We start from the raw sequence: 15924 nt of genomic DNA, 5'->3' as shown, positions 1-15924 counted from the left end.
AATAACCCGACATTGGGTATGCAGCTGTCGGCAATGCTGACTGATTCGATTTAATTTGTTTTATTGTGCGACATATGTGTGATATTCGTACAAATAGGATGTATTTCGGCACATCCGACCGAAGTCCTCCTACAAGCAAGTATCTTCCATAAATTAGTTTCTTCTGATATCAAATTGCAACGTCTGTATAATCATAATACGCATTCAGAGAAAGGTTCATAGCTGGTATGATCTCCTTCACATAAATTCTCAATATAAATGTTATATCATAAAAGCGGCCCCTCTTGACTTTTGACCTTTCTTTGCTGATTTCTATTAGAATAGAATATAACCGTCAATATTGGACCATATTAGGGTAATGCATGATCGTTTTCAAATTATATGTTCCTTCAATAAATTCGACGCAGAAAACAAACAAGAAAAAAATAAAAAAAATATTAGATATATTTTACTTATTTGATTTTTCAGGACAATATTCTCCACATGGTACTGGGGTGGTATTTTATACCTCCACCTAACATAGTATGGAGTGTAAATTATGTTTGTCATTCCGTTTGCTACTCCTCGAAATAATCATGCATTAATCAGCGTAAAATTCTAAGATGATTTGGCAATATCCATCTGTATGTTGTATTCACGCTATTTCTCGACATTCGGAATTCTGGCAGTCTTAGCCCATTTTTAGCGGAATCGTGTAAATTCGGTGTGTAGAGTTTGTAATAGGCTCTGCCTTCTGTGGCAGTAGATTGCCTGAATAGGTCCATGTTTCTCCCATAAAGGAAAAACGTCTACCATTTTACAATGGATGATGGGTAGGACTTCACTAGATTCCAATGCAGTTTCCTTGGCTCAACTCGAAAGAGAACATAACGAACAATAGAAAACATGTTTTAAAATGAATTATCATCAGCTAAATTAAGTCTGGTGCAGATAGTCCGATTAGACCCCTTTAATACTAACAACTAGTAAAAGTTCAAGTTTTAAACTTTAAAAATACTTCTATTCAGATCCCGTAGACAAACAGTTCATAATTAACTGCTTCATTTTGAGCAAAATTCCTCAAAATAATATACCTCTTCAAATATTTACACTAGAAACAGTTACGGACAATTTCTATTGTTGCTATTCCTTGACATTGTTTCCAATCAATAATATTTCAAAAAAAAAGTCAATCATTCCTAGCTTCTACAAATCGATATGGCTTCCATCCTGTGATAACTTCAAAAACCACATACGTACATAGCAGACACAACCCACCCGAACATGCATTCATCATATTTTGATATTTTCAATCAAAGATACATGAAACCCAGACAAAACTCATTTGCTTATTCCACACTCCCACCCTTACTTACCTTCAATCTTGCCTCCTGCAATGTTAAATTAGCCTTTAAAGGTAAAACTTCTTTGTTGACACTGTGAAAGAAGCCCATAGCTTTCGTCCAGGACAGGAGACCGGCAACATCGCCACACACCCGACGTGCCATATCCATGTTGTAGTCTTCCATGCGGAAATATGGTTGTAATAAATCAATCATTTCATCATTTATGGTATCCTTGGGATAGTTTTGTAATTGCAGCAGGAATGTGGCACTGGCCATCATCTGATTGTGGGCGATAGAAATAGAAAATGGTAAGATTCCTAAAAATGTGTGCGTTTGTGTTTGCAACAAACCTTAAGAGATTCCTGCCAAGATGGCTTGGGACATGGTGTCCCCGAGTCAGGAATGCAAGGATGCAGTTTCCGTTTGAACAGAATCAGGACACAGTCCATGATACGCATAATAAGGTGAGGGGGACGACCCAACTTCCGCACCGTGGCAATATGAGCCGGTTTTATGGTATTCAAAGCCATTTCAGCCTCCTCCAGGGCCGGTTTGGCTGCCTCCAATTTCTCCTCGGCCAAGGCCTTTTCCTCGGCAATACAGGCCACCAGGGCCTCAGCTTTATCCTTGACAATCAGCACCTGATTTTTAACTATTTCCGCCTGCATGGCTCTTTCGGTTACCTCCACCAATACCGATTCGGCTTTCTTGGAGGCCTCCACCAATTCCTCCTCCATAACCACTAAATCTTTTTTCAATATTTCCACTGAGGCAGAGGCCTCCTTCAGCTTTTCCAACCCCGTGTCCATTTTCTCCACTCCATCACCCAGTTCCTTTTGCTTCTGCTGATAGATGTTCTTGTAGCCTGCTATGAAATTTAAGTATGACTTGGGAGTAACATGCGTTGCCCTCCTAAAACGCTGGAAATACTCCTGCGATGTTTCCGACACTACATCCTGTATTGAGCCCAAAGCATTCACCAACTCCTCCTTCACTTCCGGTGTACACTCTATCTCAAAGTCACTCAGAAAGTGTCGTGACACGGAGACAAGGGCATCCTTTGGCCACGGTTGGAACCAATCGATGGTGCAGCCCGAGACGAGAGCGGGGAAACGTTGCACTCTCGAACGGAAGGTCTCGCCCACGGGCGAGAAACAAAAGGCCACATGCAGATTGGCACACGTTCGGGCCAAAAAGAACTCCATCACACTTTCCGGGGTGGCGGTCTTGCGTTGATTCTCGCGTTTCATGATGGGTGTGAGTTCCTGGACGATTTCCGCCTGTTCGTCGCGCGAAAAGAGATTCGAAATCACACCCGACGACAAAATGTTGTTTAAATACTCCAGGAAACCCTCCTCCTTAATATCCATGTCGGTGAAGAGGAAGGTGGTGCCCTTACCCTGAACACCACACGTGCGATACAGTAACTTGAGGTCCTCCAAAAAGTTAGCCACATTATAGGAACGCGTCAGGGCAATTTGGAACGTCTTATAGCCGGCTATAAACGAGGCCAATTTCGTGAGCGATTGTTTGCCGGAGCCACCCACCCCGACCAGCATGACATTGCCGCGCGGATGCCGTATTATGCGGGAAATCTTTACCAAATGCAGCATTGCATCCGGAAAGAAGACCAAGTCCATCCCAGAACCTCGCACCATTTCATTGAACTGAGCAAGGAACATAACCAGACGCTCGCGGAGCACTTCATGAGAGGTAACCGGCTCGTAGACTTTGGGCAATTCCATGTCGGCATCTTCGCCCTCTTCGCCTGTAGGTTCGGGTGCATCACGCATAAAGTCCACGAACACCGGATTCGGCACGATCATCTGCACATAATTTTCGCCTAATTCCGAGCGCACCAGACAAGCCAATTCCGAGCCGAACCACTCCTTGTCGGGAATGTTGGTGAAACGATCGGCAAATACACGAATACATTCATGTTTCCACAGCGACATGAGAACACTCTCTGAGGTGATGACCGTGGGCAGGGTGCCCACCATGCCCTGCCAGATACGCGACAGGTCACGCAAACTGAAGACATAGTGAAATTTTGCCGGCGTTGGCAGCAGCTTTTCGCGTGTCCTCTGCCACAGATATCTCGTGACGACAATCAATTTCTTCACCAAATTTCGGACTTCGGGTATAAAGCAACGCTTCGTATTGTAATGGCCCTCGCCAATTACCCGGAATATCTTGTCAATTGAATCATTATCTGGAATATTACAATTGAAGACACAAAACTGGCGCTTCAAACGTGAAGGTATATCGTTTCGACCTCCTCCGGGTAAACCCATCGCCGCCACATATTGCACATCCACAATTGTGGTGAAATCACCCGGCTTCTCCAGGCTATAGAAACCCTTCATGTCCATCGACTGTCTCACGATTTCATTGGTCACCTGATCACCCCATTCATTGATTTCCGGCAGATTGACATCATCGATGAAGACAATCAACTTTCGACCTCCTGGCGGACCGAATGTAACACCCACACGCTTCTCAACATAACTCTCAATTGTCCGCTGAAACTGATACGGACTAGTGGCCGATGAGAAATTAAACGACCTTCCCATATAAGTTTCCACATTCATTTTGCGCATGAAATTCTTCATGATCACCGTCTTGCCCGTGCCCTGCTCACCAATCAGCATTACGGCCTTCTCCTGATTGGCTATCGTTCCAATCAAATAATCCATTCGCACATTATCGACAATCGGCACCAGAATACTCAAATAATCGGGTGTGGAAACTTCCGGATACATATAGGGTGTCACCAGAGTCTTCCAGGATTGCCAGGTGCCGGCCGGCGATACAAAGAAATCAAATATGGTATTCTCACTGGCTGTGCCCTTGGCATAGTCCAAGTCGGGAAATGATTGCTTCACATAGTTGTTCATTTTGATGCGATCCGATGCACTCAGATAGGCGCCCAAACCCCAGGCTAAAGCAAAGATGTAGAGGCGATGTAAATGTTCCGGTGTACAGGTATCTTCTTTTTCTTCGACGGCAGGCTCTTCGGCAGCTTCTTCTATGGAGAGGAAAAGTAGACAAATGGGGGATTAGTTCAAATGGCTGTCAGACGAATAGAAAACACACTTTAGTCGAGAGCGTTTTTTTTTTTCAGACGATATCACATTTTAGTAGAGTTAGTAGACAGATTTTTTCACAGACACAGATTCGAGTGGATATATTAAAAAAAATAAAATAGAAATGCATTACTTGGAAAGACTTTTCAAAAACTTAAACTTTTCATCAAATAACTACACAACATAAATTAACCTGCTTCTCTTTAAACTATATACCAACAGTGGTCTCGATACAAAATTTCAAAATTCCATCTCTATCCCAACAATCAACGGCACCTCTTTCGCTCAAACACAGACACCAACCATGACATCCATTTCAAATTTCAGGTTTTCTGCTCTATCCCTTCACTCAATACCAAAATAATACTATTTTGTACTTTTCCAGCTCTATTGGTTCAATACAATCCCTATTTGTGCCAAATTTAGTACACATAAGTACAAATTTCCATAACAACCTGCATCATACAATCTGATAGAAATCTTATATGCAAATTTTGGTATTCCAGCCCTGTCGGTTCACCCAAATCCAAATTGTCAAATGTCAAATTTAGTATATATAAGTACAAATATTTAAAACTACCTCCATATCCCAATCCCACACTCCGACATTAATTTTATTTCCAAATTTCGGGACACAGCTCTATTTGTTCACCCAAATTCAAACTATTCCAAATTTAGTACACATAACTACTATTTCATAATAGAATTCAATAGAATTTGTCCATGTTTCAGGATTCCAACTCTATCGGTTCTCCCTAAATTTAAATTGTATCAAATATAGTACCATTTAGTACACATACCTCAGTCCTACAACAATAATAATAATCTTATTTCCGAATTTCCGCATTCCAGGTCTATTGGTTTACCCAAATCGAAACTGTACCAAATTTTCGTGAACGTAAGTATATATTTCGAAAACGACCTCTATATCTCAATCCTACTCTCCTCCAGTAAGGATAAATTCAAATTCTAGGATTCCACCTACATCAGTTCCTCCAACTTCGAATTGTACCAAATTTAGTACCATTTAGAACTTTTTGTATACACGACCAGACATATCCAAAACTACCTGCTTTCATGACCCCTACTCCTCAACCTTCATGCACATTCCAAATTTTAATATCAAGTTTTTACCATGATACGAAATGGTACTAAATATAGTACATTTTTGTGTTTTTCGTACACTTATAGGCGAATTTCCAAAAACTCTTTGGTGCATTCATCATACATTTCATAAGTGTCCCTTATTCCAAATTTAAGATCTCTAGCTCTACTGGCTCGCCAAATACCATATATAACACCTTTTAGTCATTTTCGTAGCGTTTTAGTACGAATTTCCAAAAACCCTGCCTTATCTGACCCCCTCAATCAATTCTTTTACTCTTTTATTAATATACGAGGCACCACGAGGGACCAACTGCCATGCTAGACTAATAGATCTCAAGAAGCCTGCTTGGCATCCCCAGTAAAAAAAACCATCTGGATTTCATGTTGTACCGATTACATAGGCAGCGAATGGCACTTACAACAAAAACATAACACTAACATGCTCTACAGCTGAAAGGGACATCTCAGCATAATACTCACACACAATTATGCTAAAATAACAATCAGCAACATTTAGAAGTCGAATGGCCCACTACCACGGAATACTTATTTCGGGAACTCCCTACAACTGTTCTACCAAAAAACATCTATAAGGTAACCTGTCCCTCCAAATGTTTAGTATTGGATAATAGAAACGATACATTCGGCATCGACATAAATCGGTTAGGACAAGACCTTTCTCATACAAAGCATTATAAGGGCCACACGCTTCAGTAGGAAATTAGTACTCAAGTCAATGTATAGTTTCCATTGCCCAATATCAAAATCTAAGCAAAAATTTCGTATGTGGCACTTTCAATTTTCATAGTAATCATAACTACATACCATCTGCATTACCAAAAGCCAACAATGACCTAATTAGTCCTTCTTATAAAAATCATTAAGTAAAAAAGATGTAATGTAGCTGGTATATTAGTCATTAGTCATTACAATATTCAAATGCGAAACTTAAAATACCTGGCAACTCTTGAAGTGTCTAGTCGTGCTATTTTTGTGTCTAACAAAGTGTTAAAATAATTTTAATATATTTTGTGTTAATTGTGATTTTTCCCGGTGAAGTTTCTAAAAATTTGTTAAATCTAATTTTGCCAGTTAAGTGGTTTGTGATAGTCTGTTGTAAAACGCGCTAGTTTTTACAGAATATTGATTTTAATTTTGTGTCTGTCTGAGTTCGCTTTCAGTGATTATTTTGTTTTGTTCATCATTTTGACGTTTGTCATCTTATCGTTCTGTGTTTACTTGTTCTTATATTTACTAGTTTTCAGATTTCAGAGCATACTTTCAGGCGGTAACTATTTAAGCCTTACTAACTCTTTAACCCACAAAAAATTTTAACCCTTATATAACCCTTCAAAAAAAATATATATATATTAAAAAAAATTATTCTTTGATAATGGAATGTTTAAATAAAGACTGCAAAATTACAAGTCTAAAAGAACGCTTGTTGACTTGTTGGCTGTGCGAGAAGCATGAACATTTGAAATGCTTAGGTTTTAATGGTAAGCATTTTGATATCATAACTGATCGCAAATATGGGCTTCGCTGGTCATGTGACAATTGTAGGTCCCTTGAAGTAGATTTTTATCGTCTATTCAAGGAATCTAAAATTGAATTAGCTGCCATGAAGAAAGAGTTTAGTGTCGTTACTTCCAAACTCGAAAATTTTGAAAAAATGTTTATAAAATTTGAATACGCAGATGGTTCACCGAAACGTAAAAAATTCTCAGCTATTGCTTCCGGTGTTAATTTAATATCCCTAAACACACCAGTTGTGGCTCCGCCACGCAATGCTGCTGAGTCTTTACCATCGGAAAGCCATTTGGCGCCACCGGCGCTGTGTTCACCTTTGCCAATCGTTTCAAGTCAAGTTTCAAGTCTTAATGAATTCTCAACGATTGAAACTCCATCTTCTGAATCCGTACCCATAATGCCCTTAGGTCCTCTAAGTCCGACTGTACCATCAATAGTTGTTAATCCTATTTCAAATGTTGATGCTTCAGCTCCTAATTCATCCGCAAAAACTGTAATTGGTCCTTGTCAATCTGGGAGTAGTAATGAACTAGTTGTAGTTGCTCCCAGGAAAAGTATTTTTATATCTAGATTACATTCCAATACAACTATAAATAACATATCTAATTACTTAAAATCTAAAGTGCAAAACCTGGGTGATAATGACTGTAGAATTATTAAATTTAATTCGTCATTACCACGAGATATATCATCGTTCAAAATAATCGTGCCTCATGATATGTTTGATACATTGTTAAATAGATCTTTTTGGCCAGATGGTGTTCTTGTAAAGGAATTTGTGTTTAGAGAGAAAACTAATGCTAATAAACCTGTCAAGATCCCTTCAAGTGTGCCGGTCTCAAAAAACTAATCAATTCTCTATCTATTCTTTACCAAAATGTAAGGGGCCTTAATTCTAAACTGAAAAATATTTATTTAAAATCCTTTTGCTGTGATTTCAAAATTCTCGTTTTCACGGAAACTTGGCTTAAACCAGGCATACGTGACACTGAGATTTTGTCTGATCAGTACCAAATTTACCGGAAAGACAGATTGAATAAAGTTGGTGGAGGAGTATTCATTGCCGTCCACAATTCTATTGCCTCGGAGCGCATTTTGCTTACAGAATGTCCTAATATAGAATTTGTTTGTGTTAAGCTAAATTATTTAAATAATACGTTTATTCTTACGTGCTCTTATATTGCTCCAAATTCAAATGTAGATATTTATCTTAAACATTCAGACCTAATAAAAGAAGTTTCAACGTGTCGGCCTTTAAATTCAGAATTGATTTGCTTTGGTGATTTTAATTTGCCCAGTTTAACTTGGGTCCCAGGTGATAACAATGTTGATTATGTACCCATTTCATCCTCAGAATTATCCTCTGATATGTTACAGTTCTGGGAAAACATTTCTGATCAATGTCTGTATCAAATAAATAACATCTATAATGCGAGAGGTAAACTCTTGGACTTAGTGTTTTCATCGACTACAAACTCTTCCGTATGTAGAATTTCTCCTTTCTCCGAGCCTGAAGACTTGTATCACCCTACTCTATCGATAAACCTTGAACTAAAAAATATTCCTATGATTAAGACATTATCGTCTTCTAAAACACGAAAGTTTAACTTTAGTAAGACAAATGTGGATCAGCTACGTACTACATTATCCAATATTAATTGGGTCTGTGAAGGTAACATTGATTCTCGAGTCTCGTGTTTCTATAATAAACTTAATGATGCATTTAAAGTCTCAGTTCCTGTCCAAATCTTGTGCTCAGATATGGGCCCACCTTGGTTTACCCCACATCTGAGACGGTTGCGAAATGTAAAAAGTAGACTATTTAAAAAATTTAAAAAATGCTGTACAACGATAAACTTTAGTAATTACACTATAGCCAGAAATATCTACAACATTCAAAATACTAAATGTTATTCTAATTATCTAATAAGAGTGAGAGTTAACTTAAACCGAAATCCAAAATATTTTTACAAATTCGTGAATTCAAAGAGAAAAGTCCGGGAATATCCTAGAAACATGAAGCTCGGGAGTAAAGAATCATGTGACCCTAAAGAAATCGCAAATATGTTTGCAGAATTCTTTCAGAATACCTACTCTAAATTTACCTCAAATTTTACTACTTACCCTTATAATGTTAATAAGCTAAATCAGTTCCCTCGTATCACATTCACGGAGACTGACGTATTAAACGGTTTATTATCATTGAAATATTCTAACTCACCAGGTCCTGATGGTGTACCAACATCTATTTTAATCTCATGTGCTCATGAACTTTATAGACCACTAACGACAATTTTTAATGACTCATTGACATTAGGTTACTTTCCTCTATTTTGGCGTTCTAGTTATATTATTCCTTTACATAAATCCAATAGTAGATGTGTTATTGAAAATTATAGAGGCATAGCAAAACTAAGTGCTATTCCCAAACTTTTTGAGCTTTTGGTCACACGTAGAATAACTCATTTTGTCTCACCTGTAATATCACCTCAACAACATGGTTTTGTTAGAGCTAGATCTACTTTGACGAATTTATTAGAACTTACTTGTCAAGTGCACAATGGTTTTTCAAACAAGTGTCAAACTGATGTTATTTATACAGATTTCAGTAAAGCATTTGATACCGTTGCACATGAATTATTAATTTATAAACTTGATTCCATGGGGTTTCCTACAATACTCTTATCATGGATATTGACATATTTACAGAAACGTACCCAAAAAGTATCATTTAAAGATATTCTTTCTAATAATATAAATGTAAACTCAGGAGTTCCTCAAGGTAGTCATTTAGGTCCACTACTTTTCGTACTTTACTTAAATGACCTTCCATCTGTTATTCGTCGCTCTAAAATTTTGATGTTTGCTGATGATGTTAAATTATATTCTAATCTCGAGTCTTATAACCAATTAAATAATCTTCAATGCGATTTAAATTGTCTTGTGAATTGGTGTAGTGAAAATGGGATGTCATTAAATTTAAAAAAGTGTAAAAAGCTATCTTTCTATAGATCCCAGCCTGTTAAAAGTGACTATTTTATTGGCTCATATAAATTGGATAATGTAGACTCCTTTGTAGATCTGGGTGTAATTCTGGATAGAAAACTTAGCTTCAATTTACATATAGATTCTTGTGTTAATAAAGCCAAGTCGTTGCTTGGATTTATAAAACGTTGGTCTAAAGAATTTGATGATCCTTATGTTACTAAACGTTTATTCATTAGTCTTGTTCGACCAACTTTGGAGTATGGTTGTGTACTTTGGAGTCCCTTCTATAAATTATATTCTGACAAGATAGAATCTGTACAGATTCAATTTCTTCTGTTTGCTCTTAGAGGCTTAGGATGGAATTCGAATGAAGCTCTTCCACCTTATGAAAATCGCTTAAAACTTATAGATCTTCCGTCACTTCACAAAAGGCGTCAAATGCTAAGATGCATTTTCATAATAAAACTCTTGCGCGGGCAAATTCAATCTGAATTTCTCTTAAGCGAAATAAACTTTAATGTCCCTTCGCGTAGCACGCGAAACTACTTGCCTCTTAAATTGACAATAGCAAAATCTAATTACGAACTATGTAATCCTCTGCGGTCTTTATGTGATGAATATAACAAACTATACAATATAATGTCTTTATCTGAACCCTTGCATGTTATAAAAAAATCTATCTTGTGTTCTTAAAATGTAGAAACAGTTGCCAGAAATAATTAATTGGATTTTAGTTTTGTTGTAGTCTATATGTCTGTATTGTGTATATTAATGTACTTTATTGTTTAGCCGGCTGATAATTACTGTAGCCGGTTTCCCCTAGCCTACTAACCCCCTATATTTCGGACTATAGGGTGTACGCGCTCCCTTCGTTATGGGGAGGTGGCCCCCTCGGTCGGCAGGGGCGGGAAAGTGTGGCGATGGGAACGATCGAAAAAAAAAAAAAAAAAAAAAAAAAAAAAAAAAAAAAAAAAAAAAAAAAAAATCGGTGAAATGTAGGTAAAATCAAAATGTAGGTAAAATCATCAAAATACCATGTATCGGGAGGTACCGCTATATGGGGGCTATACGAAGACGTGTACCTGTACAGACAATTTTGTATCTTAGGCTGTGGTATGCATTAAGAACATCAAATACCAAATTTGAAACAATTCCGGTGAATAATGTAGCTAAAATCATCTAAATACCGAATATCGGGAGGTACCGTTATATGAGGGCTATACGAAGTCTTGGACCTGCACAGACAATTTTCTGTCTTAGGCTGTAGTATCCATTTCGAACATCAAATACCAAATTTGAAACAATTCCGGTGAATAATGTCGCTAAAATCAACAAAATACCGAATATCAGGTGGTACCGTTATATTTAGGCTATACCAAAACGTGAACATATATGGCCCACTTTCAATACCAAAAGTCCTGCACACATAATATACATTTGAGTAAAATTTTATCAATCTACTTCAATTCGTTCGGAAGTTAGAGTGATTTCCACAGACGGACGGATATCGCTAAATCGACATAGAATTTTATGCTGATCAAGAATATATATGCTTTATCTAAATGTATATTTCGATGTGTTACAAACGGAATGCCAAACTTAATATACCCTTCATACTATGGTGGAGGGTATAAAAATCAAAATAACTAACTTTGATCATACCATGGTAACAGCGGTGAACATGTCCGACTACAAAACCTAAGGTCGCTCCAGCAAACAAAAAAGAAAAAAAAAAACACTAATAAAATACTAAAATTTTGCCGACCCCCATACAAGACGTTAAACAACAATTACAGCGGCTGAGTACAGTTATACCAGTCAATCAGCAAACAATATAACAACTTTTAATGCCCTTACCATAAGGTTTGAATATTGGGTCCGTTCCAGTTTTGCCAGTTAAATCGGTTGGTAAAGTCTTAAAAATGCCGTTAGTCGATGCTACCGGTGGTTGATATTGTGGTTGTTATCTATTGCGAAATTTAAATACCAAGTTAAAAAAAAAATCTGCAAATATTTGAAGTGCCGCCTTATGATTGATAAAAGAACTAACGAAGCCTATTCCAGACAGAACCTACACACCAAATTTAAAACGATTCCCCTTAAAAGCGTGACTAAAATCATAAGAATACCGAATATTGGAAAGTACCGAAACATGGGAGGCTATAACAAAACGTGAAACTATGTCGACAATTTTCTGTCGCAGGAGGTGGAACCCGTTACAATCCCTTTATACCGAATTTGAACAAATTCCGTTTTAAAATGGGTCTTAAATCGTCCGAAAACGTGGACCGACCTGAGTGAGCCTCTATTTAATTATATAGTCTGGTGTATACACATATCGCAGGAAGAGCATTGGAGTTAAATTCTCAACCGGGTGCCGTGATGTATATATCAGCATAGACGTACGATAGTCCTTAAATCCAGATAAGTTCCAGATTTACACCATATATGTAAGGGGGGTGAAGCTCAGTGTGATGTTAAAATAAACATATATATTTCATATTGCACTTTATGAGACTAATGCTTAGTCAAAATTTTGACCCTTTGACGGAGTAGTATCAGAAGTAGTGGGCCGAAAATATCGATTTTCCCATTATAACTCAAAATATGGCGTAACTTTTGAAAAGTGATCCACAATTTCTGAAAATGTCTTTCCAAGGTCATGCAGGTGAAAATATTAATAAAAGGACTTAGTTTAGTGCTACAATTAGTTGTTAACAAGTTTGAGTTTGTTTATACACAGATTAAGCAAAATTACAGCAACCACAAGACACAAAGAAAACGGTGTTACATTAGAGTCGGAAAATATCTGAAAATGAATAACAAAACAGAAGAAAGGAAGTCGTTGTACGTTACCCTCGTCGTCATCTTGCATTGAATTGCGGCGTTCTTCTTTTACTTCTTTGATTTTTTGTTTGGCTGAAAACGGATTTTTTAAATTAAATTCTGATCATAATTTTTATTTGCCAGGACAACTGCTGCGACGAAACATCTCACCTCGATGTTGGGTGTATAAATATTTTAATAAGCTTATTTACAAATCGCAGGTCTAACCCATTGTACTCACCATCTTGACTGTCTTTGCTGCATAAGCTGACAGCTTGTTCATCCTCCTTCTTGACTGGAACTAGGCCTTCCAATATCAAAAGCATTTGACGCACAACATTACATTGCAGTACCGGCATAAGTAACTTGAGATTTTGGGTACCCCAATTGATTAACTGGACAAAGGTGCGTTCGAACAAATCCCAAAAGACAGTCTTCTCACCAGGTGCCCTATTCTTCAACCAGGCTTGAACAACTACAAAGAAAATGCTTCGAATTGGATAAAACTTAAGTAAGATGTTGTAACCCACTTGGCCTTGAATCCAAACCCGACGAACTCATATAAACCATACCATTCCTGGACACTGTGGCCGGTGAGGCATTATCTATGTTATGAGGCTCGAAAATAATTTTGACAGTCGGTGCCATGGTCAAACGATCACCATTGGCCAATGTCAGGGTTTTGTTGTCGTCGAGCACGGAATTTAAATTTTCAATCCAAATACTATCCACTGGTCCATCTAGAACCAGCCATACATATTCACCACTTTTTAGCTTCAATGTCTTACGCCACAGGGCAGAGAAAATGCCATCGGTCCAATCATTCGTTGCCACATCCAAGCGGCCAAACATTTGGGCTGCTGTTATGGCTTTGGGATTCATACGCATTTCCCGATGCACATCTCCCATTTGTGTGAGGGCCTTCATTAAGGTGTGTATACAGGTGGTCTTTCCAGCACCGCTAGGACCCAGAGTCATAATGCCATGACGGACATTTTGGGTTTCGTAGAGTTGTATTAGCTTAAGAACCCACGGAGGATGGTAAACCAAATTTGCCTCTTCGGTTTGTTGGGCAATGGCTGCCTCCAATTCAGGGTAATTGGTTTTCTCGAGGGTCTGCAAGAAGCAATCACAAATAAAAAGTAAATCAAAAGCCTCAACCTTCATCCTCCCACTTACCTGATTGGGAAACAAATCCGACACCAGCGATATGAACAACGGCTCATCGTCATCTATCAACTTGGACAAATTCATATCGCGCAAGACTCGCATCACAATCGTACTCTCGCTATCCTTTGAGTTCCTTCGCTTTGCCGCACCCAATGTCCTTAGCACCGATAGAATATTCCTTAGACCAAAATCGTAGTGAACCTGTTTGGTCAACTGCTCTTCACATAGTTTGTAGAGGGTGTAGAATTTCCGTGCCAATGTTATGTTCTCCAAAAATCCACAAGAAGCCAATTTCACTCTAATAATAATCTGACGATCCGGCACCATCATGGCCACTGTGCGAAATTGTATTTTCAAGTTTTCCGGCAATTCTTTGCGTCCAGCATAACCAGGATTCTGGAAGGATAGAAATGGATGTTTTAAAAGGTTTTTTTGTTTTGACAAAGCCAGTTCGGAAAAACCTCAGGCATAACTGACGATAAGCCTCACGTCTTTCTTAAAAGCAAGATTCCAACCGAGATGTCAAAATTCATGCAACATGCATACATTTATTAGAGAATGTTTAATGGTATAAGCCAAATACTAAGGAATGATAATTAGCTGAGTTATTCAGGTAACTTTCTAGCAGGGAATTTTATCGCCACTCATGGATAACTAAAATCGTCTATTCACCAGAAACTAAGCTTGGGCATTTCGACGAACCAGTTTTAAACAAGACAATAAATATATCCAGTGAAGTCAAATATCTAGGAGTACAGTAATTGATAAGTAGTGTAATATTAGAATTTTGCACAAAGTCCAACGAAAGTGCTGTCTCTTCCAGATCTATGTCATATCAAGGATACATTTTAACAATATACGAGAGTTTGTTAAAATTACTGAAATCTTAACATATGCTCGATTTGAGTTTGTCATGACATCTTTCTCTATAAGGGAACAGTAGAGAGTACAACAGTCCGAATTGTAGGCTTATGTGTATGTCCGCTAGGTCTTTTAGATACTAGGTTAGTGCCTCTTTTTAACCTAACCTTAGTTGATGACAGAGTTACATCCTGGGATGGAGGGAGACATATCTGAAACCTATTTCAAACATGTTTTATATGTAAGTGTTGACGAATCACCAAATCATGGTTCCCGATACAACGGAATTGAGGTTGGCTGAAGTAGTCCAAACTATTTATACCAAATATACAAAAGTTTTAGTCTGACTCTCGTTATCGTCACGTCTGCAACTATAGTATGGGAAACATATTTAGTGTGACATTCCGTTTAAATCAGAGCTCCGGAATCATCGAACGAGTTTCATTCTCTACTCGAATTCGGTACCTCTGACAGAAATGGAGTTTCATCTATTTTTTTTTTGCGATTTTGACTTTTGCTCGTTTTAGTGTGGCTTTTGTTCACGATATCCCGTCCACCAGTTCAAACCAACATTACAAACTGTTTGCAACACCACACATATACAAATCACATTCTATCTCCCGAGTTTAGATTTGTACGAATTGGTCATCTTTGGCACAAATTATGACCTTCAAAGGGCCAATGAAACCGTCACATTCCCGGCGAAGCGCTTGCTTGAGGTGATCGACACTTTGGTATTTTTTAGTGCCAATCTTGCTTTCCAAAGTACTCCAGAAAAAATAGTCCAACAGATTGGTATCCGGTATCCTCATTTTGTAACTATTCGCCCAAGGTCTGCGGCCAAAATGTTTGTGTGCCCAAGGCTTTAATACACCCTGCAGAATATTTTCGCGATAATATTCGACATTTATTCTGATGCCACGGACGATTTATACGAACGGAGAGCGACCATTGGCTGTTATGCCGACGCTTGAGTTCTGGTGGCCAACCGAAGGTGCAAATTTTCATCTCACCTCTTTGCCAAGTAAACA

General features: G+C 38.1%; 1 protein-coding gene across 1 annotated transcript in view; it reads right to left on the bottom strand.

The window, feature by feature from the left end:
- Nucleotides 1–15924, bottom strand: part of LOC101889360 (dynein axonemal heavy chain 5) — a 136092-nt gene that overhangs the window by 69624 nt on the left and 50544 nt on the right. The window contains 5 exon segments of the mRNA XM_059126490.1: nt 1356–1604; nt 1676–4353; nt 13104–13337; nt 13393–13978; nt 14042–14428. Of these exon segments, the coding sequence (XP_058982473.1) occupies nt 1356–1604; nt 1676–4353; nt 13104–13337; nt 13393–13978; nt 14042–14428 (4134 nt within the window).

Source organism: Musca domestica, unplaced genomic scaffold (assembly GCF_030504385.1).
Source record: "Musca domestica strain aabys unplaced genomic scaffold, Musca_domestica.polishedcontigs.V.1.1 39, whole genome shotgun sequence".
Taxonomy (NCBI): Eukaryota; Metazoa; Arthropoda; class Insecta; order Diptera; family Muscidae; genus Musca; species Musca domestica.
Note: the sequence above shows the minus strand (reverse complement) of the source record. Positions and strands in the feature narration are given on the sequence as shown.